Here is a 25,666-nt window from a genome sequence, read left to right on the forward strand (position 1 = left end):
TGAAATAAAAGTCTGAAATAAAACTTATGGTTCACAAGGACTTTAATAGACTGATATTTTTGTTTATTTATTTTATTTACAATGCTTGAACAATAACAGGAAGGAACAAAAGACTGAGATAACAATCAATTTACATTCACAATCTTTCCATCCTTATTAATAACAATACAAAGTATATTTATTCATTCATTTTTTTTTTGGCTTAGTCCCTTTATTAATCTGGGGTTGGGACAGCGGAATGAACCGCCACAAAATTCATTAGAAATATACAAAACATTTAAATAACAAAAATTAACAAATAAAATAAATAATAAAGAAAAATACGTAGCAGGGGAGTCGAAGTTCTCAAAAATATGAATAATAGACAAATCTTTACATCGACTGTTCTCTAAAATACATAAGTGGTTAAATTTAGTGACTTTTATTTTGACGTGACTACTTTTATTTTGTTAGAAAGCGGTTTGATATAGTAGGTTGATGACTTTTATTTTGACATCTGGGGCTAGTTATCGAGCGTTTGCTGTGGTTTCAGGCTTGCTGCTGCTGCTGAAGCGGCGCTTTACGAACGACACGCCGGTGAAACGGAAGATCCCGGCAGAGCGCGGACTTTCATAATTAAATGTAAGAAGAAACATTGATTTAATAGGCTTTACACACTTTTTTTTGTTTTCACACGCCTTTTAATAGTAGTTTTGTTAATTTAAACGACGCGTTGTTTGTTTTATTGGTAGCGTAAACGTTATCGTTCAAAACTTCAGCGGATTAAAAAGCAACGGTTTTCCGTGACGCGTTAACTGTTTATATGAAGTTAAACAACACTAACAGACTAGTTTGACGCTCAAACCAGGGGTCATTCGGCATCTAACGTTAACAAAGTTCACAAAAAAGTAACTTGATTTTGTGGATACAAATATAAAACCAAACATTTTAATTGACATCAAGTAACATTCGGAAGTAAAAATTATGGTGGTGTAGGTTGAGGGTTAAAGGGTGTGAATGTATGTTTAAGGAAATGAGGCTTAACGCAATCTCTCTTCTCGTTCTCTTCTGCAACATCAGCGGAAAGAATATCTCTATCAGCTTTAAATCCTCGGTTTTGCCTCAGTCATGGCTGTGAACGTGTTCTCGACATCGGTGACAAGTGAAAACCTCAGCCGCCATGACATGCTCACATGGATAAACGAGTCTTTACAGATGAACCATGCCAAGATCGAGCAGCTGTGCACAGGTCAGTGAGCAGCTGTTTGGCCTCTTCCCTTCACACACTTTCAGCTTGAGCATCAATACATTACACACACGAGCATCAGTTCAGAGGTAATCACAAAGTCTATCTTTCATGTTATAATAGTGGGATGACATGAGTTTGTCATATGGGTTGTTAGTATATTAAAGAGATAGTTCACCAAAAAATAATCTCACATATTTACTGCCCCTCAAGTGATTCCAAACCTTTGAGTTTTTTGTTGTTGTTGTTGAACACAAATGCAGACACTTTAAAGAAAGCTGAAAATCTGTAACCATCAAATTCTATAATAGGTAATGCAAATGCCATGGAAGTTAAAGGTTACAGGCTTTCAACAATTTTTTAATTATTTTCAGTCTTAGTGAAGGGATGGACAATGATTGTAAGAATGAGAGAGGTTATTTTTGTTTTTGTTGGATGTTAAATGTGTAGTTATTTATTTATTGTTTGTTTTATTCGCTGATTCTGTTTTGTTCATGTCTTTTAAGGTGCTGCTTACTGTCACTTTATGGACATGCTGTTCCCATCGTGTCTTCCACTGAAGAAAGTCAAGTTCCAGGCCAAACTCGAGCACGAATACATCCATAACTTCAAACTCCTTCAAGCCAGTTTTAAAAAGATGGGTGTTAGTAAAGTATGTTAACCAGTTACATTTATTAACGCACACAGTTTTTGTTTTTGAAATTTTGCATTAAAAAGTTTTTCTTCACTTAAAAAATGTATATCATACACTTTTACCATGATTTACAGATAAATTAATGAAATCAGAAAAAAATCAGTGTAACAAGTAGATTATATAGCAGAAAATCTTGTCATGCATATTAAACCCAATGAATATTTTATAACGCATTAAAAGACTCTATTTAAATACTCTAACATATTAAATTACTCTATTTAAATACTCTAGTTTAACATATTAAAAGGCTCCATTTAAGGATCACAGTGGCAATAAAAATATTTATTATTTGTCCTTTTCAATCTTCAAAACACTAGGTTTTACACATTTATAGGCAAAAAGTATAAGCATTTACATTTAGACACTTGTATTTAACTATTCTATGTGTAAAATTCGACATGAACAGCAAAATAGGATTTCTTGGCATTGATTCATGTACTGCGTGTCTTGATTTTGGCTTGTTATTTTGAACTATCATCTGTCTCTTTGCAGATTATTCCTGTTGATAAGCTTGTGAAGGGCAAGTTTCAGGACAACTTTGAGTTTGTGCAGTGGTTTAAAAAGTTCTTCGATGCAAACTATGATGGGAAGGAATATGATCCGGTGGCCGCTCGACAGGGACAAGATATTCCAACCAATCAGAGTCCAGCAGCAGCAGCCACGGCTAACAAGGCAAGGAAACCTAGCTCGGGTAAGGAGGTCTCAATATAACTGCAGATTAACAAATCAGTCTTTATAGATTCAAATAACCTTTTTAAAAGTATGTTGGATTTGTCATTGTGGAAAGCTAGCTGTTCTAATGCTAACAGGTGCATGGCAGCTGCAGCTGCTATGGATTTAAGGCTAAAATATGTGGGTGTGACCCAGTCACGCACCCGTGGGCTAGTTCTACATGCTTTAGCTGCTTTTACATGTGTGAGAATAGCTGGAGCCTCACATTGCCTGTGCATGGATTTTTCTGTTTACTTCAGATACAGGCATCACACCTGCAGTCAAGCCAATGGCCCCTGTTGGTGAGATATAAGTTCTAGTGGTTTACATGACATGGTTTTAACTAAAAACAGAACACCACGTTCTGAGTGTCTGAAAACACAAATGGCTTTACGATTTCGATCTGTAGGCATATGGACGTGCTCAACATCAGCATTTCTGTAAAAAGTTGCATCGCGACCTATTGCCCTGGCATACATATTGTCGTTGATCATTTTGAGATTAGTACCATTTCCATTACAAATGTGAATTTTTTTTTTTAAATGTTAATGAAAAGCTGATGCAAATTGACAAACATTTCTAATGATCACTGTTATACATCTCTCAATTATCTCACGATAAGTCATCTTAAAAGTTAAGATGACAGATGCTGGTGAGTTTACGTATACATCTCAGCCATCATACTAGCCACTACATGGTTTTTCCTGGCTCAGAATTGGTCATTGGTGGTGGCTGATCAGCATGGTTATCCACAAAGAGAAAAGAGTAGCCTAGTACCCTTGTGATCCGCAAGTCAAATATTAACAATACATTTTAAAAAAAAAAATACAAAATAAAAACGGTTTGAAATTTGCTTATCTTATTTATTCATGAAAGAAAACAATCACTGCCAGAGCAGATAGTAAAATATTACAACTTATTTTACAAAATGGGGGATTCAGATAGATCAGCCTTTCTTTCGAGTTGTGTGCAGTAGATCCTCTTTTAGCGCTTGCTGCATCACGACCAACAGAGACCGTTTTATAACCACATTTATAGAATGTGTTAAAGAACAAGTGGCAGTTCAGGTTGCACAAATTGTAGAAAAATGCCAGCTGTTGTTATTGTGTGTAAACAAACAACATTTCATATAATTTAACGCTAGTCTGTTTTTAGTACATTGTCATGTAAACCTATCGTTATTTGATGCACATTGGTGGTATTTTCTCACAGTGTGGTGATACATTTCCAAATACTGCACTTTTCTAAAAACAAAACACTAAACAAAGAGACACAGATTGTTGGGTCTAGGGCTCTTATTGGTTTAATTTTCTATAAACATTTTTTTTATTTTTTAAAAATAAAACTATAAAACTGACCTTATCCTTAACAACAAATGAAATGTATCAGAATGTGATGGATCTCCTTATGTTGTTCAGCTCCACAGCGTTCAGCAGCAGCACCTAAATCTACAGCAAAAACATCTCCTGCGGCAACGAGAGGCACAGGCAGCGGTGATGAAGAAAAAGGCGCACTTACTCAGATGGTATGGCTTCAGCTCTTGTTGTTTTGAGCTTTGTTATTTAAATAGCTTGTTTAAAACACACTTTGTGTCCCAAATGACATTCTATGCACTTATAGACTGAACAGCGTAGTCTTTGAGTTTTCAAATGAAACTATTTAAAAGAAAAATTGTATTCAAAGACATTTAACAGTCGTTAAACTAGTGATCATCAAAGAAACGAATAGTGCCTGTTATGAGTACAACTACATTCACAATCAAGAGTCGTAATCATTCCAGTTGGGAATTTACCTTGCACAATTCAAAATTAAGTATTCCAACCTCAGCGCCAGATAGGTCCTAGTGTAGCTGCTATGTGTGCAAAACTGTGGAAAACATTCCACATTTTATCGGTTGAATAAGTAGCATTATCATCTAAGTATTTAAAGTGTACCTTTTTTAATATACTTTAGTGTAAATGCATTACTTGAAGGGCAGCTATGATAAAAATCATTGCCGCTTGGACAGAACTGTGTGTAGATATAGTGACCACAGTCATATTGGGGTGATATAAAGACAAAAAGTTTTTTTTGATTCCTGAGGTTAAAATCGTATTCAAATCCCTCCCATTTTGAGGGCCACTGCAACGTGACATAGGAGTGTTGTTTCTCTGCCCACCAAATTGATTGACAGCTGAGTATTTACGTGTCTCCAAAGTAAAGCATATAATCACATCAACAAGCCAGGACGTGTGCAAAGCAACTGCGATTAAAAAATCTCTTCAGCTCGCTGTAATCATCAATCATCATCAAATGTGATTGAGTTTTACGAGTTTAACGTTTTTAAAACAGTGCATGTTTGTAAATAATTACAGAAATGTTACTGTCTTCACTTTATCACCACAGCTGCATGTCAGTACAGTTCTTAAAGACGCTGCTTCAGTCCTGGTTTGTGGATGTTAAATCAGGTTAATTTTGTACATTAACATAACGGATAACCATACAGCAGTGGATATTAATGTAACACAGGTGCTGTGTATGTTTGGAGAAGTTGGATATTAATCTGGATATAATTACAATGGTGCATGTATGCCCTATACCACCTAGCTATATTAAAAAGCCATCTATTATAATGCACCTGTCTCAGTTTAGAAAGGAAACCCAAATCCACCCAAATTTTTATCAGTAGGAATTTATGAATATATGATGTAATCTACCAACTTATGCACCAGTGTATACAGATGGTTCAAAATCAGAGGGAAGAGTATTTGCTGCAGCAGTGATTGGTTCAGAGTGTTTCAGAAACAGTATTCCCGGACAAAGCTCGATATTCACAGCTGTAGTTTGTTCACTGTTTTTAGCTCTGGAACAAATGGAAAAAGAACAGCAACGCCAGTTTTTAATTTGCACAGATTCTATGTCCTGCTTACAAGCACTTGAATCTCTGAAAACTGATCATCCTATGATTTTTAGCATTATAGAAAAAGTGGACCTTTGAAAGACTAAAGACTTGGATATTATTTTTTGCTGGATACCTGGTCATATGGGATTTATTGGAAATGAACGTGCAGATAAAGCAGCTAAGGAAGCCCTACAGTTGGATATAACAGAATGTAATATTCCTGTGTCTGATATTAAACCTGTTTTAAATCTGTATATTAATGAGAAATGGCAAATGGAATGGCATGAATGTAGGAATAACAAATTGTATGAAGTGAATCCAGTTGTAAATGAAAGAAATAATTACCATTTTGAAAATAAACAAGATCCAGGTAGTAAATACGAGATGCAGAATCGGACACTCAACTTACCTACCCACTCAACATATTTGTGACTTGTGTAAGAATACTTTGACAAAACATATTTTAATAGTATGTGTATTTTTAAATGATGTTTTATTCTGGAAATATTTTAAGTGAAATGTTTGAAAAGGTGCCTTCTAGAGCACTTTTAGAATATTTATCTTTAATTAGACTAAAAGATTGTATATTCCTTCATGTCTGTCACTGTGCTGTATATCTGACACAGCAGAGGCGGAGACTGAAGCACACTCTGACAGGCACGTGGGAACAGTGGGCAGGGAGACTTAGCATTAAAGGCACAAGCAACAAAAACAGCCACATTGTGTTTAGAGTAGAAAATTCTAATGTTTTGAAAGCTATAATAAATATTCCAATGGGTGTTTAAGCTGTTACTTTATAGACACATTCTGGAGACACTAAAGACTTATCTTAATCTTGAAAAGGGGGTAAAACGTGCCCTTTTAAACTATTTATACAACAAAATGGTGTAAACAGGCTGCAATTGATTGATTTAATGTAGTTGAATGTATTTTATTTGAGTACATTGCTTTAAGAAGCTTCACAACATAAATTATGAAAATGCCATCATTGTTTTATATTACATGATTTAATTAGAATTTAAACTATTTGGTCAACTTGTAACGGTTGTTTTATAATTCTAGGTTTAATTCAGTATCCTTATATTGAATGTTTTACTGATTGTTGTTCTGTTCATCCGAGCAGATAAATGACTTGAAGGCCACCATTGCTGACATGGAAAAGGAAAGGGATTTCTACTTCGGCAAGTTGAGAAACATCGAGCTCATCTGTCAAGAGAAAGAGGGTGAGGGTGATCCAACACTGCAGAAGATCGTGGATATTCTGTACGCCACAGATGTAAGCCAATATCAGTATGTGTAAATAAGACTGACGTTAAACTTTCTTCATCCTGCTCAGTTCTGTTTTACTCCATCTTTCAACAGGAAGGGTTTGTAATCCCGGAAGATGAGGGTGGTGAACCAGAAGAGTTTTGACCAATCCATGGGGTGACCGTTTACATTTTTTATTATTAAAGACCCCGCTGGACACTCGAATGCACATACTGGCTTATTCCTGCTGTTCTGCTGCACTTGCCTTCAGTCCATCATTTTGGACTTTGACTTTTGAATGTCTTTTTATTCAGGGACGTTTCTATACCTTGAATTCTCAGCTTTTTTTATTGACCATCGAAACAAAACTATTTTTGTGAATGAAAAAATAAAGTACTTATCAAAGTCTGTTTCTATAAAGTAGTCCACTTAGAACTGAGTCCAACCTGCCAACAATGAAACCGACATGAGCAAGCCACTTTTATGAGTATAGGTTAGTGCATAACATTGCTGTTATTATCTAGTGTCTGATCTGCACATTTGACTGCTAGCTGACCATTTGGCAGCGACGCTCACTTCCTCTAATTAACTCTGAAGCAGGATGTGTGTCAATGGTTTGCATTTCCCTTTTATGAGCACATGAAGCAATGAGGAACCACTTGACAATAACAAGACGAAGAGCATATGTTTGAGCTGGTTGACGCCGCTTTCTACTTGTCTTTATCCACAAAGTCTTTAAGGGAATATTTTTGCAAAAACTGAAAATTTCATAATTGACCCCCAGGTCATCAGAGATTTGAGTTGTTGTTTTTTCCATAAAGGAAAGTTTTGGAGGAATATTTTTAATACATTTAATGCAAGTGAAGGCTCAGAGCAGACCATGTTTTATCATTGAAATCCATACTTAAGCAGCATACTTCCACCTTTACAATGTGCATAGGTCATGCAAGAGGCTGTGAACTGCTGTTTCATGAATGTGTTTGTAAAATTATTGTCATTTTTATTGAAAAATGACTGATCGTTTCATTGTATACTGTATGTTTTGTGGATTTCCTTAAAGCTGCCTCAATAGGGATTTTGGACCAACAAAAGTATTCTTTGATGAGCACTATTCACTTTTTTTTACTTAAAAGGATAGTTCACCCCAAAATGAAATCCTTCACTTGCTCCAAATCATTGTTTTGTATTCCGTTACACAAAAGATAATTGTTGGAAAAATCCAACCATTTACATCAATAAAACAAATGCGAAGAAAGTTGAAGGATACAGGTTTTGAACATTTTTCAAAATATACTAAACTAAGAAAAAAACTTTCATACATCTTGAATGGTCAAACGAGCCAAACGTTTTTATTTTGGCGTGAACCTTTTAAAGTTGTAGGTATCAGGCAGGTTTTGATGCTAAATCTTAAAGTAGCATGTATTATCTTACACGTATATCCACAGATCTGCTATTCATTAGTGTAAAATAATACAAAATGTTTTACTTTACAAGAGATAAACCAGTCCGCGTGTTATAATTTTGAGGCACAAGTTATTTTTCCCATGGTTTTGTTTTTCTGGGCATCTGAGAAACCGTGGGCTGGTCGTGGCAAGGCTTGATATCCAGCTTCTGGAGTCCGGGAACTTCCTCTCCCGCTTGAATCCTGCGGAAAACCTCTGGAAAAGAGAGAGACTGCGGCCCCTCTGCTTCTGCAGACTCCTGCACACCGACTGCGGCTTCATCCGGCTTTTCCATCGCTTAATTTACTTACTACCACAGCTCTGTGTTGGAGAATGAGAGGAAGTCTTTACTCACTTATCTAAGACTTAATTATTATATGTGATTCCCTGTTAATATAAATGACTTACTTATCAGGCTATCTTGAAAACTATGTGCATTTCAAATTAAACGAATAAGCACTTGTTTATTAAACGTAAGTAAATGTTATAAACATGAAAAGCTCCACACCGAAGCATGTTGTCCTAAAGTTTACAAAGTAACGTTGCATCTGTATCTAGACTTCCGTCTCCAGTCTGTTCTTCAGTGTTGGATTTTAAAATAAAAGTCCCTCAAATGCTCTGCTTTTTGCGTCCCAGCAAAACATTATAATAAGTAATAATGTGCCCTGTTAAGCTGATTTGTGTGATTGTGTTTTTTTTTCTTCATTTTATTGTATTGTGTTGATTTTATGGTGAAATACAGTATTTTTATGGGTCAACATTTATTTTTAAATAATCCTAATATATCTCCTAACTGTTAGTCAATAAGATAATTTTTTACGTATTTTTTTTAGGCAATAGACAAACATCCTATATTTAATTCCAGTTTTCATATATATATTTTTAATATATATATATATATATATATATATATATATATATATATATATATATATATATATATATATATATATATATATATATATATATGTATATATATGTATATATATATGTGTGTATATATATATATATATATATATATATATATATATATATATATATATAATATATATAATTATATATATTATAATTATAATAATAAATATATAATTATTTTCCAACCTTAATAATATAATGTGGATTCAATATAAAATATAAATTATTTAGAATATTTACATTATTCAAAATATTATGAAACATTATACAAATATCATACAAAATAACATGAAATATGCATTATCTAATACTGTTCAAATTATGTATATCTGTGATTTATGTCTGTTGCAGTGGCAGTCAAAAGCTTTCTCCTGTGATGTTCTTTATAAGTGAGAAACATATAGAGCGCTGTTTGCTACATATTTTATCGGTGAAGTACTATACAAAATTGTTTTTAAAAGTCCCATGTATATTTTCAAGGATTAAATCATTGTGAGATTATTTGCATACATTTTGAGATAGTCTGGACCTGTGAGAAGATGGACTTGGCCCTCTACACCTGCACTCTTTACCTGTGTAAGTCAATCATTGACTAGTGAGCTCAGAAAGACATGCATAGATAATAGGAAGCCACTTTCCTATAGATCTGGAGTAAGTATTGCTTATTTAAGTTCAGTTCTGTACTGCGGTTTATGCCACACCAGACTACAGATAAGTTTGTATTTACCTGTTTTGATTGAGATATTTAAAGAATCCCACTTAATGTCTTTGTGCTTCATGTTTTTCAGATTTCACTCAACAATGAGGAACCGTAACTGCACTTTAATGGGAGGTGGAATCCCTCTGTCATCTGAGTTCTTTAAAGGTAAGAAATTCAGCACACCATGATGAAAGATGCTCATAAATTAAGCATGTGTGTCTGCTGTTCTTCCAAGTTACACTATCTGAACCCCCGATAATGACAGGAATGGCAAAATATTGTAAAGTAAACTGTGTATGATTATTTGCGGTAAATAAACAACAAAGAACTTGCTCATCAGTCAACAACACACACAGAGCTGAGTTAGATGCTGCGAAAAGATTTTAAACATAAATGGGACATGAGATATTATTATAATTTTTTTTCTTTTTTTTTTCTCGCAGCAATACCTAAAATACCTGTACTAAGAACATTTTAGCCAGTCCTTCTTAAGGAGCATTTATTCCTCTGAGTAAATCCTTTTCTTATTATTTAAATGACCTTATCAAGTTAAAGAATCCTTAGAGAAATGGAGAAGTTTCACTGATGCTAAAGTTTCTCTGGAACCTTTGATGGCATATCGCTAGAACAGCTTTGAAAGTCTCAATCTTTACGTGCACCCTCTAGTCTTGGTTTAAGATGTCTTGACTTCATCACTGCAATGCACTTTGTAGCAAAGATTCTCTGTAATGGAAAAAAAAAGCTTTTTAGATTATTAAAACGTTCTTCTGAAATGGTTCTGTTTTCCTGCTGGCAGCTTCATTTATAGTTTTCTTTGATTCCTTGTAGTGATCAAGGATGATCTCTGGCTGTTCCTCCTCCCTGCTGTGTTTGCTGTGCTTCTGCTTGCTCTCTTTCTGGAGGAGATTGGCTTCTTTCTGCGTCATGTTCCCTCTCATCGACGTAAACGCCTCAGTTTGTGGATCCTGGGAGTTTATCCAGTAATGCATGACATGCTCAGTCAGTTCATTTCAAACCTTAGTTAACCTTTGCTGACGTTTCATTTTCTCGACAGGTTTTCGGAATGACGTCCATCATATCGCTATATGTTCCACGCTCATCATCTCTGTGCAATTTCATTGCATCTCTGTGAGTAACTTTCAACTTCCTGTGCTGGAGTAGTAATGCACAATATGGCCCAAATGGCCAGTCACATAAGTAATGGAAGTTGTGCATTTCTTGCCAGATATCACTCCATTACACTCCTGAAGTTTATGGGTCTTATCAAAAACTTCTTTGGTGGAAATACCCGCATGCTGGAGGCATTAGCAGGGGAGCAGGTGTCTCCAAACCCCTTCCCCTGCTGCTGCTGCTGCTGTCTTCCTCTGTTCGACATCAACAAGTACTTCATCACACATTCAAGTACAATAACTAGGTTGTCTTATCATAATGGAGAGATCTAAACCTACTTCTTTCATCAGGACTAGTGTGAGCTGGATGATGGCGGCTGTTCTTCAGCTCTCTGTGGTCAGAACAATCCTGTTCTTCCTCACTCTCGTCCTGTGGACTGATGAGCAATACGACTATGGGGATGTGAGTACAACACTATTTCTCTGAGCATACAAATGTTTTAATGAGGCCTACAGAGGAAAAAAAAAATCTTTCATTCGGCTAAATTAATTCAGCTGATATATTCAAGGTCCCATACATTATGTGCTTAGTTAAAAGGCATTTTCAGTTATAATTTGTCTACACTACATTTAGGTTTGAGGTCAGGTTTTTCTCCTATGTTTACTATAAAGCAGGGGTGCCCAAACTTTTTTCTTATGAAGGGCCAAAAACCAAACATAAATGAGGCTGGTGGTGGACTGAAGGTTAATATAGGTGCCGTGGGTGATTTCCTAATTTATTTACTATTATTTAAAAATGACTAGAAAACATTGCTTTATATTAACCAATACATATTTTTACATTACATAATAAAACTTTTACAGTAAAAACAAAAACAATCTAATTTATAACAGAATCACACTGCCTTTGCAGACAGTGCCTCGCTGATGTCTTCTGCATAGTTCTCTATCCGTCGAGTGACAGTATTCACATTTAAAAAAATCTGATTCATTCATTCATTTTCCTTCAGCTTAGTATCTATTTTAGTGGTCGCCCACAGCGGAATGATTTGCCAACTATTCCAACATATGTTTTACCCTTTCAGCCGCAACCCAGTACTGGGAAAAAATCGAGATGGGCTCTGGATGCAGAACTGGTGCAGTGCAATCTAAGCTGCATCCAATGCTTTTTAATGCGTTCATCTAACCCCACCCCTAAGCCTACCCCTCACAGTGACGTCACTCACTCCATTGAGTGCATTGTGTCTGTGATTGCATCGCTGAGTGATTCAATCTCAGCTTGTGTCATTAAGGCTTTATCCAGATACTACTGAAAAAATCCTTTACAACATTAAAAGATTTAATTTGTTTACTCTTTTGTAACTCAGCAATAAAACAAACTAACTAAAAACATTACATCAAATTAGAAACGGCGATCTGTGTTAAAGGCATTTACCCCAGCCCTCTCCATCATTCTTACTCTCTTAACAGATGAGATGGTGGGCCAAATCAAATCAAGATTACAATGGACCAACTTTGGCCCACGGGCCCTATTTGGGCATCTCTGCCTTAAAGGCTTCATGCATTTGATAAAACATATTCTGAAATGATATTACAAAAAAAACTAAAAACATTATCTTAAAATTTTTAAAAAGGTATGTTTTTCATGAGTCCCTGTATTTCCAATATGCTGATTTGGCTCTCAAGAAACATAGCTTATTAGGGTTAGTTGTTAGAATCGGCACTGTACTTTAGAAATTTGGTTTGCATTGGCTTATGTATTTATTACGAAACTGTGTCACTAATCTGCATGTCTTTCACAGGTGAATTCTGTGAATCTCAACATGTATGTCAATGCCATCATTGCCATATCCACTTTTCTGTCCTTTTATGGCTACTTGCTGTTTTATAAAGCTACAAAAAGGGCACTGCCTGGACATGGTCTTCGAGCCAAGTTTATTTGCATCATTGTTGTCCTGGTCCTTTGTGGACTTCAGAGTGGAGTTCTGGAGACCATGGGTGCGCTGAATGTCATCCCCTGCACTCCTCCCTTCTCTGACCTGTTTCGTTCTCAGTGTAAGAATCGCAAAATATTTGATTTCCTCAAGCATTTAGAGCTGAATGTTTTTTTTTATATGTGATTTTGTCTATTTTCCCCTTTCTCTAAGTAATCTACCACTACTCGATAATTGTGGAGATGTTCTGCATCAGCCTCTTTGCACATTATACATTTCGTAAAGTTGAACCATGTCAAGATGTGGCTGAAGAAATGGAAGTGGATGTTCTGAGAGTCTTCAATGAGAAATCAATTCAGACAGAAGAGGAGCTGCCAATTGCTGTGCAACTGTCCTCTCAAGAGGACGACGCATTCCATTCCAACCTGGGGTACAACAGCGACAGTGAAGACAGCAGCCTCTGTAAAATTGAACACGCACCACTGGACCGCTTTACTTTTCCCTCACAGCACAGAATGCAAACTGCAGCAAACACAGAGAAAGTACATACTCCACCACCAGAGGACTCCATGAGAGTGAAGATGCCGACCATTACTGTCAGTGCTCAAATTAACCATGTGGACAATGGCGATGTTACTGTTGTATAGAGGAAAAAGTGAATAAATAAATAAATAAATAAATAAATAAATATATATATATATATATATATATATATATATATATATATATATATATATATATATATATATATATATATATATATATATATATATATATATATTGTTTTATAGTCCTGTATTTAATTTAAGTGTTGTATTATTATTTGAAACTAATACATTAGAAGGTGTGCACAAATGTTATTCAATTAATCTCACCATCACTACAAGAATAATTCTATAAGTGTTAGACCTATAATAGCTGTTAGCTCTTGTAGTTTGTTATTATTTGTACATTTAAATAATAAAAAAATGTAGATACAATATATAATGAGCTATTTGTCACTTTCCACACTGAATAAAATATAAAATAAAATAATAAAATGAAATAAATAAATAAAATACTGACAGCAATTCATCGACTTTCCCCCCACCTCATGTACGCTATCAGAGGGACTGACCAATGAGCGTTAGATATTGTTCTCCTGGCTACAGCTCAACCAATCATTAACGCGAATACCTTAACGCGGGCTTCCCTTCATTGAGAATCATAAACAATCCATCTAGCTTGAAGTGACGAAGCGAACATGGCGCGAGATCTAAAAGGTAAGATGTCTGTGCTTTCTTTAAGTTTTTACTAACTGTCCCTTTATACACGTCCCAAATAATTTGCCGCAAATAAACGGGCTGTTTTAAATAAATTGCATTGTTAATAGCATTACTAGTGTGCAGAAAGTGCTCATTACACATGAAACTTAAACGACATCATCGAGCCATGTTTATGTTCTTTAAGATTGCAGGGTGCCCTGTAAGCTTTTGTTGGAGGACCTTCAGGCTTTGTGCCGAAGAAAAAAACTAGTTTGCAAGCAGCTGAGTGTGACAAAGAACAACTTTAATGACTATGAAGTGGAGTATCTGTGTAACTACAAAAAACACAAGGTCAGATTATTATGCTTTTAAAGTATATCATGAACGGCTGTGGTGAGGTCAGAAATGTTAAAATAAGATGGACCTGCAGGGCATCTTAATCTAAAATGCAAAATTTTACATAATTTCTATGATGAGGTAAAACTTTTCACAGATAAAAATGGCATTAATATGTTTTAGTTTATCGTATTTTTGTTAGCATTGTCTCTACTAGCAAAGCTTTTGGGGATCTGGGATCCAATCGCATTGTTTTCTTGAACATATTCAACTGAATCTGAATCTCAGGTAAGGTTGTTTGGTAGATTTATTAAATAGAGACTAATTCGGGACAGATTTACTGCAAGAGAGCGCTTCTGTTGGATTGAGCTCTGGGCTGGGCGATTTGGCCCTAAAATAAAAATCTTGATTAACGTTAATTATTAATTTTTTTTGCCCTAATAAATCACTGACAAGTTTTGTACAGTAAATAGGCTCACATATTACAAGCGAGAGATTTTTGACTAAAGCATAATTGTTTTCAAATAATTGAAAGAAACACATTATCAACTATCTGTAATTATTTATTAAACATCAACATTGAACAGCTGAAATTAAAACACATATTGCCAAAAACAGTCACTTTTTTCTTATAAAAAGTGAAAATAAATGATTTGCACTTTCGCAAACAAAATATTTTATATTATTTTCATATTAAAAGTAGATAATAAGCAGTATCTCTTCCAAAAAAAATAAGTCTTGTATATCCTGTAAGTAATATTTTGAACAGTGCTCTTCTTAAATCTTTTGTAAACAAATAATTTAATGCAAATAATAATGTGATTACTATTGAAAATATGCCGTTTCAAGGCATCTCTGCAGCAGCTTCCAATCATTGTCAATATAGTGCATATGTGCAACGTGTAGTTACAATTTTTGAGAGGTGCGCAGGTATACGAAAGGCTGCGAACCATACACATGTGCTCAATGCAGAAGTATAAATCAGCCATAACAGAGTAAGGTCTCATGACTCCACATGCGATAAGGAAAGTAATTAAAAAAAATTGACCTGTAAAAATTAGATTGATTATAGGTTCTGAAAGTGGATTACGATTACTTTGAGTAATTTTCCCAGCCCTAGATTGAGCTCCATTGAGCTCCTAATCGACAGCTTTGGCAATTACCATTTTCCCTAAAATAGAAGCTCGGATATAGTAGATCTGGGCTCATCTCTTAGAATCTAACCATTTTGACTTAATCTACACAGACTTAATATAAAGAAATGTTCTTCCTTTCTTCAATACATTTTTGTCTCATTTAATTGGGTGGACTAGCTATCAATCTGATGGGGTCAGTGCCACCCTGGCCCTTTTGTAGCCTTGCTACTGGCCTCAGCTGTTTCTACTTATCCATATTTCATATCCCCAATTTATAAGATTTACCTCACAGTAACCTTTAGAAATATGCCTGTTCAGGGTCGAGAGTTCTTCCTGGTGAAGTGGAAAGGCTACGAGGAGTCAGAAAACACCTGGGAGCCTCTTAAAAACCTTAAATGCCCAATACTGTTACACCAGTTCCGAAAAGACATGAAGGCAGCTCTGCTTCAGGCCAACGAACCACTTGATTCTGCATCTTTGAGTGGCCCTATCATCTCCTTCCTTCGCCAAAAGGCCACACAGCGCATTAGGCTTAAAAAATGGGAAGACCTCATGAACCAGACCTGCTGGCACAAGGGCCGAATATTTGTCTCAAATGAGGTAGACATGGATGGACCTCCCAAAAACTTCACCTACATTAATGAGAATAAGTTAGGGAAAGGAGTAGATATGAATGCAGTAATAGTGGGCTGTGAGTGTGAAGACTGCGTCTCTCAGCCAGTTGATGGCTGCTGTCCAGGGCTGCTGAAGTTTCGGAGGGCATATAATGAGAGCAGGCGGGTGAAAGTGATGCCTGGTGTACCCATTTATGAGTGTAACTCCAAGTGCCGCTGTGGACCAGACTGTGCCAACAGGGTTGTGCAGAGAGGTATTCAGTATGACCTGTGCATTTTCAAAACAGACAATGGCAGAGGCTGGGGCGTGCGGACACTGCAGAGGATTAATAAAAACAGCTTTGTTATGGAGTATCTTGGAGAGGTAAGATGTTGAAGTCACCATTTATTTTTTCACTTAATATTGAGTGTTAAAGAGTGTTTAAACATCAATACATCTTTTTGAGCAAATCTTGATTCTATTAAAATTCATGTTATCTTAAAGTTATATTCCTTCTCTGACAACATCTCAGCCCAAGACCAAATGGCACCCACAACCCTTGAGGTCTTCCCCTTGAGTCCATATCTTCAAGTCAAAATGCACTTTGACTGTTAGTAGATGTCTGCTGTGTGCTCATCAAGGGTGGATTGAGGCTGTAAAGGAGACACTTTTGAGTACTCTTCACAAAGCTAAAATAATAAATAAGACCCTATACTATACACGCTGTCTGCTGGGTCTTAAAAAGTCTTTAATGCCAAAAATGAAATTTTAGGCCTTAAAAAGTCTTAAATTCACTGAAGTATTGTGTTGTAGGTCTTAAATCATTTTAAACCAGTCTTAATTTTGTTTTGGCAAAGTAAAGCTACTTAATCGAGCCGACATCCATCCAATAACCAACAGTACATCAACAAATTTTTTTTTTATATATATATATTTAATTTGTTTATATTACAAACAAACACAATTCACAACAGCTGTTGAACATTTTTACAGCAAATTGCCGAATTAAATTGTTTTTATTTTTTATAAAAAAATATTGAATATAAACTGAAAATAAACTAAATACCCAGCCATTATTAAACTTCCTTAGTCTTTAACCCTGTGTAAGTCTAACATTTCATTCTTAATAGTCTTTAAAGGGTCTTAAAAAGTCTTGAATTTGACTTGATGAAACTTGCAGAAACCCTGTATACAGTATTATGGGTTTAATAGAGATAAGCCCACAGTGGCCATAGTAAGGCCACAAGTGTGTATGTGAAGTGTGCCATTTGAGATTGTTTCCTCTTCTTTTATTTGATGATTTGATTGCTGGATTGAAGGCAGGTTCCTCTCATGAAATTAACCAATAGCAAAAGACAGTTCCTAATGAACAAAGTGAAGCTCCACTCTGTTTTTTTAATAGAAATGTCAAGATGCACATAGATTTTGAAAATCTGGATAAGAGCAATTACATGCAAATGTCAACCTTGCCATGAAAAAAAAAACATAAAAAAAAAAAGCAAAAATCCCATTCTAAGTTTTTATTTTTTTGTGTAGGGTTTGTTTTACAGGATTGTAAAAATACTCAAAAATGTCTCTGTCAATGTTCTCAAACAATTATATTTGATTTACCAAAGTCACACAAGTGCCAATTTCACATCCGTCACATCCATAACCAAGCTTTTTCCCTCATAAATGCAAAATGTTAAATAAAATTAAATCAATCACTTTTTTTGTTCTATAGACAACTCTTATCCTTTTGATAAGCATTATTTCTTTTGGGTTGTACAGTTTAATTCACAGAATTTCTACAAAGTATGGTGTAGACTGTAAACTTGCATACTTTTTTCTTCACATCAAAACCGCATGTTTATTTTCCTCATGTAAAGTATAAAAAAATGTTAACAGATTGATTTTTTTATTTTTTTTTTATCGAATAACTCTGTGGTTAGTTGTTTTGGAAAATATCAGATAAATAACAGATGTTTCAATGTAATGTTAACATACGCTCTTTGTGATTTTATGTTTTTAGTTTTCACTGTAAATGTCACATCCATAAAGCTGGAATTGCTCATAAAATACTTATGGACATATTCACATCTGCTTCCATTCATGTGGTTTTGTTTTAACAGATGTTTTGATGATTAAAAAATTAGCACAATGGGATGGCATTAATGGACAGACCAACAATCTGAACACATCTGAAATGTTGTTTTGGTCATTCTAAAATCCCTTTTTCAAAGTTCATCATCAAATGGGTTCAGTATTATTACCTATCAGAAATGTGCTGCGCTCCCAAAGAGTGGTCTCATGTTTCCGAAAGCTTCCTTGATATTTGGTCTCCGTTTATGAGGAATGGACAATTTTGTTCTTTTTGATTCATTGTATTCGAATGCTTTATTTTCAAATGTTCTATGCGATATTGCTGTTTTTCACTTATTTAATTCACGTTTCTGGATGGAAGCAACCATTGAAGTTGCAGATTCACTTACATAAACATCACAATAGGGAATATAAAAGGATTTTTCATTTCACACTAATTTTACGGGGAAGTTCACCCTAAAAAAGTCATTCTAAACTTTTAAATGCAAGTAAATTGTTCATTTTAATTTCTCCAATAACCTTTGTGCAGATAAAATGTGATATTATGTGTGAAATAATGTTCCATTGGGTTTGTAGTGTCAATTCATCCCAAAATGAAAATGTATTAATTATTTACTCTCCCTCAAATGGTTTCAAACCTTTGTAATGTTCTTTGTTCTCTTGAACACTTAAAGAAAATATTTTGATTGATTGATAATCTGTATCAATTAACTTTCATAGTAGGAAAACCAATAACGTCAGTGGTTGCAGGATTCCAGCTGTCTTCCATATTTCTTCTTTTGTGTTCAACAGAATAAAGATGTCAGACAGGTTTGGACCAAGTGAGGGGTGAGTAAATGATGACAGTTTTCAGTTTTGGGTGAACTATCCCTTTAAGAATCTCACCAGAAGTAGTGGGTCATTATTTAGCCTGTGCTTTTATGAGTGCGTTTGCAGTTTTAGAAGTCAAGATGCAGACCTGTGTTTTCCTCTGTCAGTGTTGATTACTGACCTGCTGTCAGCTGTGTGTTCCATCAGATCATCACCACAGATGAAGCTGAGCAGAGAGGAGTGCTGTACGATAAGCAGGGCGTCACGTACCTGTTTGATCTGGACTATGTGGATGATGTCTACACCATTGATGCGGCTCATTACGGAAACATCTCTCACTTTGTCAACCACAGCGTGAGCACCAACTAGATGTACACTAGTCATTTAGGACAGATTCTTGAGAAATAATATTTATTTGTGGAAGGTATGTTGCATTAATATGCGTTTTCCTGATGTTCCTTAAATTCCGGTATTATAGTAAACTAGGGATGCTCCAATCGATCGGCCAGAGATCGATATTGGCTGGTAATCACATATTATGACTCAATCAGTACTCTTTAATCTGGCCGATCACATGAACCAATCACAGCCCTTCGTTTATACAATTTACAAGCAGAGGAAGATGCACTTTAACTTCTGTATTAAATATGCGCTCTAAATGTTTCCAAATTGCATTTTTAGTCACTTCTCTTACCAAGTTTTTTAACCTGTTTTATTTAATACTTTCTGTAAAACTGCTTCGGATCATGCCTTGTCCACGCTAAATGTTTATAAGAGAAGTGCTTATGGGATTCTATGCAACATCCTTCATTTATTCTCTTAGGAAAGAAGATATTTCCACTTAAGTATCACACTTGGATCAAAAATGTGCTTTATGCAATGTTAAAGTTATATAAAGCTTGAAGGATCAGAATCAGTACTCTGTATCAGCTGATCATCTTGTGGAGGAATCGGTACTCTATATGGGCTCCAAAAATCCTGATCGGAGCATTCCTGTAGTACACTTTTCAATTCTAAATAATTTTTAGGATATTAAGAAAAAATGCAGTAAAAAAATGCAAGTTAAAATTCAAAAAAAAAAAAAAAATTCAAAAAAAAAATATATATATATATATATGTATATGTATGTGTGTGTGTGTGTGTATATATATAGTCTAATTGGTGGCCTATAAGCAAGGCTATACATAATCTACAGAACTTTTTAGCTTTTTCTCTGCAAAATTTATGCAGAACTATTAAAAAAAAGACATTAAATATATATAAAAATGACTTTTGAAGGTTTACAATCTAAATCTAACTAGAACTACTTGTTTGGAAAAAAAAACATAATAAATCAACTATAAGACAAATAATATAACTTTACAAATTGCATTGTACTTAAAGTATCCAAATATTTTATATCAGTGGTTACCAACCTTTTTCTTTGGGGCCCCCCCCCATGAACATATACAAACATTGGAGCCCCCCCACCATATAAATACACACGCACGCACACACATATGTACTGTGTGTGTGTGTGTATATATATATATATATATATATATATATATATATATATATATATATATATATGTGTGTGTGTGTGTGTGTGTGTGTGTGTGTGTGTGTGTGTGTGTGTGTGTGTGTTTGTGTAATATTAATATATAGTAATATGTATAGAAAATATTAATTAATCAGTTTTAACTTGTCTTGGCCTTCAATAAAACCAAAATTTAGGTAGGCTTTGTCATACTGTCTAATCTTTTTCTTCGCCTCTGAAGAATCACTGCATTTACGTTTGTCTGCCATTTTTGTTTTGATTTTGCCTTTACGACACGTTGACAAGCAGATTGCGCGAGTGAGCAAAATTTAAATAATTATTTAAAGTTATTTATTTTAATTATTTTCACTATTATGTTGGAATTTTAAGCATGCGTTTAGATTTTTATTTATAATAGTAGGGCTGCTCGATTTTGGGAAAAATCATAATCACGATTATTTTGGTCATAATTGTAATCACGATTATTCAAAACCATTGCCAGTTAAAGTCAAAATTATTAGCGCTCCTAAGATTTTTTTTTTAATAAATAATTTAAAAATATTTCCCAAATTATGTTTAACAGAGCAAGGAATTTTAACAGCATTTCCTATAATATTTTTTCTTCTATTTGTTTTATTTTAGCTAGAATAAAGAAAGGTTTAAATATTTTGAAACCAATTTAAGCTCAATATTATTAGCCCCCTTAAGCAATATATATTTTTGATTGTCTGCAGAATAAACTACCGTTATAATGACTTGCCTTATTACTCTAATTAACCCTTTGAACTGCACTTTAATCTGAATGCTTGTATTTTGAAAAATATCTAGTAAAATATTATGTGCTGTCATTATAGCAAAGACAAAAAGAAGTCAGTGATTAGAAATGAGATATCAAAACTATTATGTTTAGAAATAAGTTAATAAAATATTCTTTCCATGAAACAGAAATTGGACAGGAAAAGGTTTGCTAATATTCAAGAGGGCTAATAATTCTGACTTCAAGTGTATACATACAGTTATTTAGAGGGTTTTCTCGTTATGTTTGTTTAATAATGATAAAAACAGGCGGCAGCGGGAATATTTCGCGCTGTCTCTTTAATGGTTTCTCTTTCACGTCTTTTGATCCTCAACTCGTTTGTTTATTACACAAATGAGGGTTAATGTACATAATCACTAAACACCGCGTTTTGACACCTATTTGACCATTAAAGTGCTTACGTTAAGATGACTAGATGTCTGCGCTACTCTGCTCGTCTCAAGTGTGTGAATGAGAGTGAATGCTGACCGGCCGCATATGCTTCTGACTGCATGATCGTGCTGCACACACACACATAAGCTTTTTCGCGCTTTTAAGAGCCATTTAAGAGCGTGTACAACTGGAACGTGGCAAAATATGATGCAATAATCATTTATCTCGATTAATGCTTTTTTATAATCGTTTGAAACCGAAATCTAAATCGGATATTCGATTAATTGCAAAGCCCTTTATAATAGTGGAGCATTTTTATGCCTTTTTCTACCTCAATACTTATCCTCTTCCGCGCCCCCCCTGTGAACTCTGGCGCCCCCCTTAGGGGGGCGCGGACCCCAGGTTGGGAACCACTGTTTTATATAATTAAAGAATAATTCTGCAATTAATATAAAAACTGAATAAATGTACATTTACACAGCCCCTTTGGATAAAAGCACCTGCTAAATGTAAATGAATAGATCTGAATGATGGGTTAATAAATGTGTGGAAATCTCCCTACCAATAAGACATATTTATTGTATATTGTTACATTACGATTCATAAACATTCACCCTAAAATATCAACTCTTTTTAGCTTTGATGATATTAAGAACTGTTTGTGTGACTGAGTATGTTTACATACTACAAAAATCAGATTAGGACAATACTCTGAATAAGCATGTAAACAAGGATTTTTGATTAATTTAATCTGGTTAAGGTCATAATCAAATTAAACAGAAATCGGATTAAGACGTAGAGTATGCTGATTTTAGTCGCATTATTGAAGTGTGGTATAGACATGTAAAAATTGCAGTCAAACTACTATTACCGTCCTGTAGGATTGAAGCCATATTTTGCGACAGGATATCCTGCCGTGTCGAGTTCCATTTATAACTATACTGTTCCAGTAGTTCATACTCGCATCCAGTATCTTGTTTGTTAAGGGGAGCATGCATAAAATGCTCCTGAATGAAAGTGAATATGCCTAACAGCAATTATAGTCGACTATTAACACCGGAAATTACTTAAAACTCTGGAAAAGATGTGGATAACGTGGAGACGCAGTGACTTTAAAATGGAATCATGAAAGGAACATTCAAAAAGCAACTCATGCTAACTCACCTTAATCATATTAATGTCTTATTTAGATTTAGGCAAATAATTGGATTACTGATTTCCATGTAAACATAGACTATAGTACTACTAGTGCTGAATATTCAGATTTGCCATCTCAGGATTACATTCAAAATGCATTATATAGAATTGTATCAGAAAAGCTTCATAGTACATGACATCATTCTTTTAAAATTGTTGTTCCAGTGTGATCCAAACTTGCAGGTGTACAATGTTTTTATTGACAACTTGGATGAGAGGCTTCCAAGAATTGCTTTATTTGCAAAACGAGGGATCAAAGCAGGAGAAGAGCTCACTTTTGATTACAAGATGACCGGTATGATTTTTTTTTTATGTGTCTTTTGGTACTATTCATACAACTATAATAAATGAACAATAACTGATATCCTATTGTTTGTAGTAAAAGGCCTACTGAGTAATTCTCATTTCTTGCTGCAGTTGATCCAGTAGATGCAGAGAGTACAAAAATGGATTTAGACTTCAGTCGAGCTGGGATTGAAGGATCACCCATCAAGCGGGTCCATATGGAGTGCAAATGTGGTGTGAGGAACTGCCGGAAATATCTCTTTTAATTCAGCTTGCACAGAAGAGTTTTGTGTTTGGATAGATTTCCATGTTCATTTAAACTTTTATTTGTATATACACACTTTTAGTAGTTTTTAACTTCATGTTGTTATTATTAATTCAGTTATTATAAGTTGATCTGTTTTCAGGACTGTTTTAATAAAGTAATGTTCACCCCACAATCACTGCTTTTATGTTCATTTATTAAGTTCATGAAAAATTTGTGTTGTATAAAAATATTTTTGTCAGTTGTTGCTGCAGTGGCTAAAAGTGAAGTACGGAGGAGTTATTTAAATTATAAGAAATGTCTTATAATGAGATGATAAAGTAAGTATAATATTTATTCATATTAATTGTTAAATGTAATGACTTGAGCTAGTAGCCAGGGTTGGTTTGGATGGTTCGAAAGACCCACCCCTCACTGACAGGTCCAGAATTTGTCCCATACATGAGCTCATTTGTCCTACTTTGAATGCTCTGCCATCATAAACTGAAAATCGAAAAAGGCTTTAAGACCAAACGGAATCCTCTGTGACTTCAGTTAATAAGTTTTGGTCAATGCAAACAAATATATATATCAACAACATCCAGCATCCAGCTATGCAAGAAAACATACAATCTGACATATTTGAAGTCTTCTTTCGCTGCTGACCTGCTGTATTGTTGTTAAATAATGAAAACATTTTACAAGTAACTTTTTACAAGTAACGTAATCTTGGACTTCTTTCTTGAAACAAAAAATGACCAATAAAATGGTTAGAAGCACCAAAAGTGGCCATTATTAAAATTTATTTGAATATTAACTAGGCTATTGTTGTTATCCATGAATATTATGATTATGATGTTTTTTTATTGTTTAAATGGGCAAATTCTGACTGAGGACAGTTAAATGCGCTGGTTAGTTTGTTACTTGCCAGAGGAACGACATTAGACCAGTTTTTTAATTTAAAACTTGAACAAATTTATATTTTTTCTAGCAATATATGATGTAAAAAAGTTCTTTTATATATTTATTTATTCTAAATCTTTACAAACTATTTACTTTAGATCAAAAAGTTTGGTGATGATGACCTTCACAAACTAATTCAGCTAATATTAATGCTTAAAGTGTCACTAAAATACAATATTTAAATCTTATAATTAAATAGAAAATAGGGCAAATAACCCCCAAAATTTCTTTTTTTTTAAAGAAAAAAGAACCATCTCTTTCCCCACACTAGTTAAAGGCCTATGACTAGAATAAAATTAATAAAGATTTAGTTCAACAGCCAATCCTAAGCTCATTTCTCGTCTTTACTTGCATTATCAGAATTAAAACTATTTACATAAGGAGCACATGAAAATTATTTACTCTTTCCAAATACAACTATTCAGACTTAAAAAAAATCAACGTAACATGTTTGATTTAATGACAAAGGTATCAATTTTTACACACTACTGTACGTACAACTGTAGCCACCAGATGGTGATATTGTATTCATAACGTGTTTAGTTCAGAGTAATGCACGTTTGGACAGTTGAAAATGAAAACAAGGGTGTGTTAAACCCGATCTTACCCAAATATAAGGTAATTGGTGTTGTATTTCAATTAATTTTGCATTTCTTAAAGGGACAGTTCACCCATAATGAAAATTCTGTAATCATTTATTGACCCTTTACTTGATCCAAAACTCCTTGACTTTTTGTTGCATACAGAAAGAAAAGAAGATATTTTGAAGAAATCTATAACCACTGACTTCCATATTGTTTGTTTTTCCTAGTCAATGGTTGCAGGTTTTCAGCTTTCTTCAAAACATCTTCTTTGGTGTTCAGCAGAATAAAGAAACTCATAAAGGTATGGAACCACTTGAAGTTGAGTAAATAGTGATTATATTTTCAGTTTTTGGTAAACAATCCCATTAAAGCACTTTATTTTTGTTATTTATTTATTTTTGTCTTTTTCACAGATGTAAACAAGGCTGTTTTATTAACACTGTGTCCATGTAATAGCTACATGAACAACACGGCAAACATCTGTGCAGTGAATATATCAGAATGCCGCAGCAGAACCTTACAGATGGAGTCATCTGGCCTCGCTTGATCCGTGGCCTGAATCCCCAGAGCCAGCGAGACGGTCAGCTCAGCTCAGCTTTAACCTCCCATGAAGAGGTGAGATTC

The 25,666-nt window shown here is 34.5% G+C and overlaps 4 protein-coding genes and 1 long non-coding RNA gene across 38 annotated transcripts in view; 4 read left to right on the top strand and 1 right to left on the bottom strand.

The window, feature by feature from the left end:
* Nucleotides 1-488: 488 nt before the first annotated feature.
* Nucleotides 489-7,179, top strand: mapre1a (microtubule-associated protein, RP/EB family, member 1a). Of its 4 annotated transcripts, none has more exons than NM_199864.2 (8): nt 489-621; nt 1,060-1,228; nt 1,732-1,877; nt 2,412-2,610; nt 2,891-2,932; nt 4,049-4,155; nt 6,635-6,787; nt 6,874-7,175. In NM_199864.2, exons 2-8 carry the CDS (start codon nt 1,108-1,110, stop codon nt 6,922-6,924), a joined length of 819 nt encoding a protein of 272 aa, NP_956158.2. In that variant the 5' UTR covers nt 489-621; nt 1,060-1,107; the 3' UTR covers nt 6,925-7,175. The 4 variants fall into 4 exon arrangements, with proteins under 4 accessions (NP_956158.2, NP_001268962.1, XP_087118948.1 ...); XM_087262822.1 differs by having other exon boundaries at nt 554-887; nt 6,874-7,179; NM_001282033.1 differs by lacking the exon at nt 2,891-2,932.
* Nucleotides 7,180-7,922: 743 nt separating this feature from the next.
* Nucleotides 7,923-8,776, bottom strand: si:dkey-16n15.3. The gene is made up of 2 exons (NR_104072.1): nt 8,610-8,776; nt 7,923-8,522 (listed from the first exon to the last, which is right to left on the bottom strand). It is a non-coding gene; the product is annotated as a si:dkey-16n15.3 (long non-coding RNA).
* An 888-nt stretch (nt 8,777-9,664) lies between these two features.
* On the top strand, nt 9,665-13,514 carry si:dkey-16n15.6. Of its 2 annotated transcripts, XM_087264648.1 has the most exons (8): nt 9,665-9,767; nt 9,905-9,981; nt 10,645-10,796; nt 10,871-10,944; nt 11,042-11,197; nt 11,277-11,388; nt 12,728-12,980; nt 13,073-13,514. In XM_087264648.1, exons 2-8 carry the CDS (start codon nt 9,918-9,920, stop codon nt 13,504-13,506), a joined length of 1,245 nt encoding a protein of 414 aa, XP_087120774.1. In that variant the 5' UTR covers nt 9,665-9,767; nt 9,905-9,917; the 3' UTR covers nt 13,507-13,514. The 2 variants fall into 2 exon arrangements, with proteins under 2 accessions (XP_087120774.1, XP_087120775.1); XM_087264649.1 differs by lacking the exon at nt 10,645-10,796 and having other exon boundaries at nt 9,707-9,767.
* A 579-nt stretch (nt 13,515-14,093) lies between these two features.
* suv39h1a (SUV39H1 histone lysine methyltransferase a) lies at nt 14,094-25,657 on the top strand. Of its 15 annotated transcripts, none has more exons than XR_015497007.1 (7): nt 14,094-14,121; nt 14,309-14,454; nt 15,894-16,553; nt 19,044-19,079; nt 19,269-19,415; nt 25,270-25,343; nt 25,456-25,657. XR_015497007.1 is itself a non-coding variant. In XM_087263154.1 (6 exons), exons 1-5 carry the CDS (start codon nt 14,103-14,105, stop codon nt 25,327-25,329), a joined length of 1,032 nt encoding a protein of 343 aa, XP_087119280.1. In that variant the 5' UTR covers nt 14,094-14,102; the 3' UTR covers nt 25,330-25,343; nt 25,456-25,657.
* Nucleotides 25,456-25,666, top strand: part of foxp3b (forkhead box P3b) — a 47,200-nt gene continuing 46,989 nt past the window's right edge. For 9 of the 16 annotated variants that reach the window (XM_087264693.1, XM_087264699.1, XM_087264696.1 and 6 more), the window contains exon 1: nt 25,518-25,657. The gene's annotated coding sequence lies outside the window, so the exon portion shown is untranslated. Of the gene's footprint in view, nt 25,658-25,666 lie in introns of all 16 variants that reach the window. The other 7 variants (XM_087264706.1, XM_087264710.1, XM_087264698.1 and 4 more) reach the window with 3 other exon arrangements.

Source organism: Danio rerio, chromosome 8, assembly GCF_052040795.2.
Source record: "Danio rerio strain M-AB ecotype USA chromosome 8, GRCz13ab, whole genome shotgun sequence".
Lineage (NCBI taxonomy): Eukaryota > Metazoa > Chordata > Actinopteri > Cypriniformes > Danionidae > Danio > Danio rerio.

Coding starts and splice junctions, on each gene's coding strand:
- mapre1a (NM_199864.2), top strand. CDS start 1,108: ATGGCTGTGAACGTGTTCTCGACATCGGTGACAAGTGAAAACCTCAGC. Junction 1,229..1,731: donor GATCGAGCAGCTGTGCACAG/GTCAGTGAGCAG, acceptor ATGTCTTTTAAG/GTGCTGCTTACTGTCACTTT. Junction 4,156..6,634: donor AAGGCGCACTTACTCAGATG/GTATGGCTTCAG, acceptor TCATCCGAGCAG/ATAAATGACTTGAAGGCCAC.
- si:dkey-16n15.6 (XM_087264648.1), top strand. CDS start 9,918: ATGAGGAACCGTAACTGCACTTTAATGGGAGGTGGAATCCCTCTGTCA. Junction 10,797..10,870: donor GGATCCTGGGAGTTTATCCA/GTAATGCATGAC, acceptor TTTTCTCGACAG/GTTTTCGGAATGACGTCCAT. Junction 11,389..12,727: donor AGCAATACGACTATGGGGAT/GTGAGTACAACA, acceptor TGTCTTTCACAG/GTGAATTCTGTGAATCTCAA.
- suv39h1a (XM_087263152.1), top strand. Junction 16,554..19,268: donor TTATGGAGTATCTTGGAGAG/GTAAGATGTTGA, acceptor GTGTTCCATCAG/ATCATCACCACAGATGAAGC. Junction 19,416..23,149: donor CTCACTTTGTCAACCACAGC/GTGAGCACCAAC, acceptor CCAAACTTGCAG/GTGTACAATGTTTTTATTGA.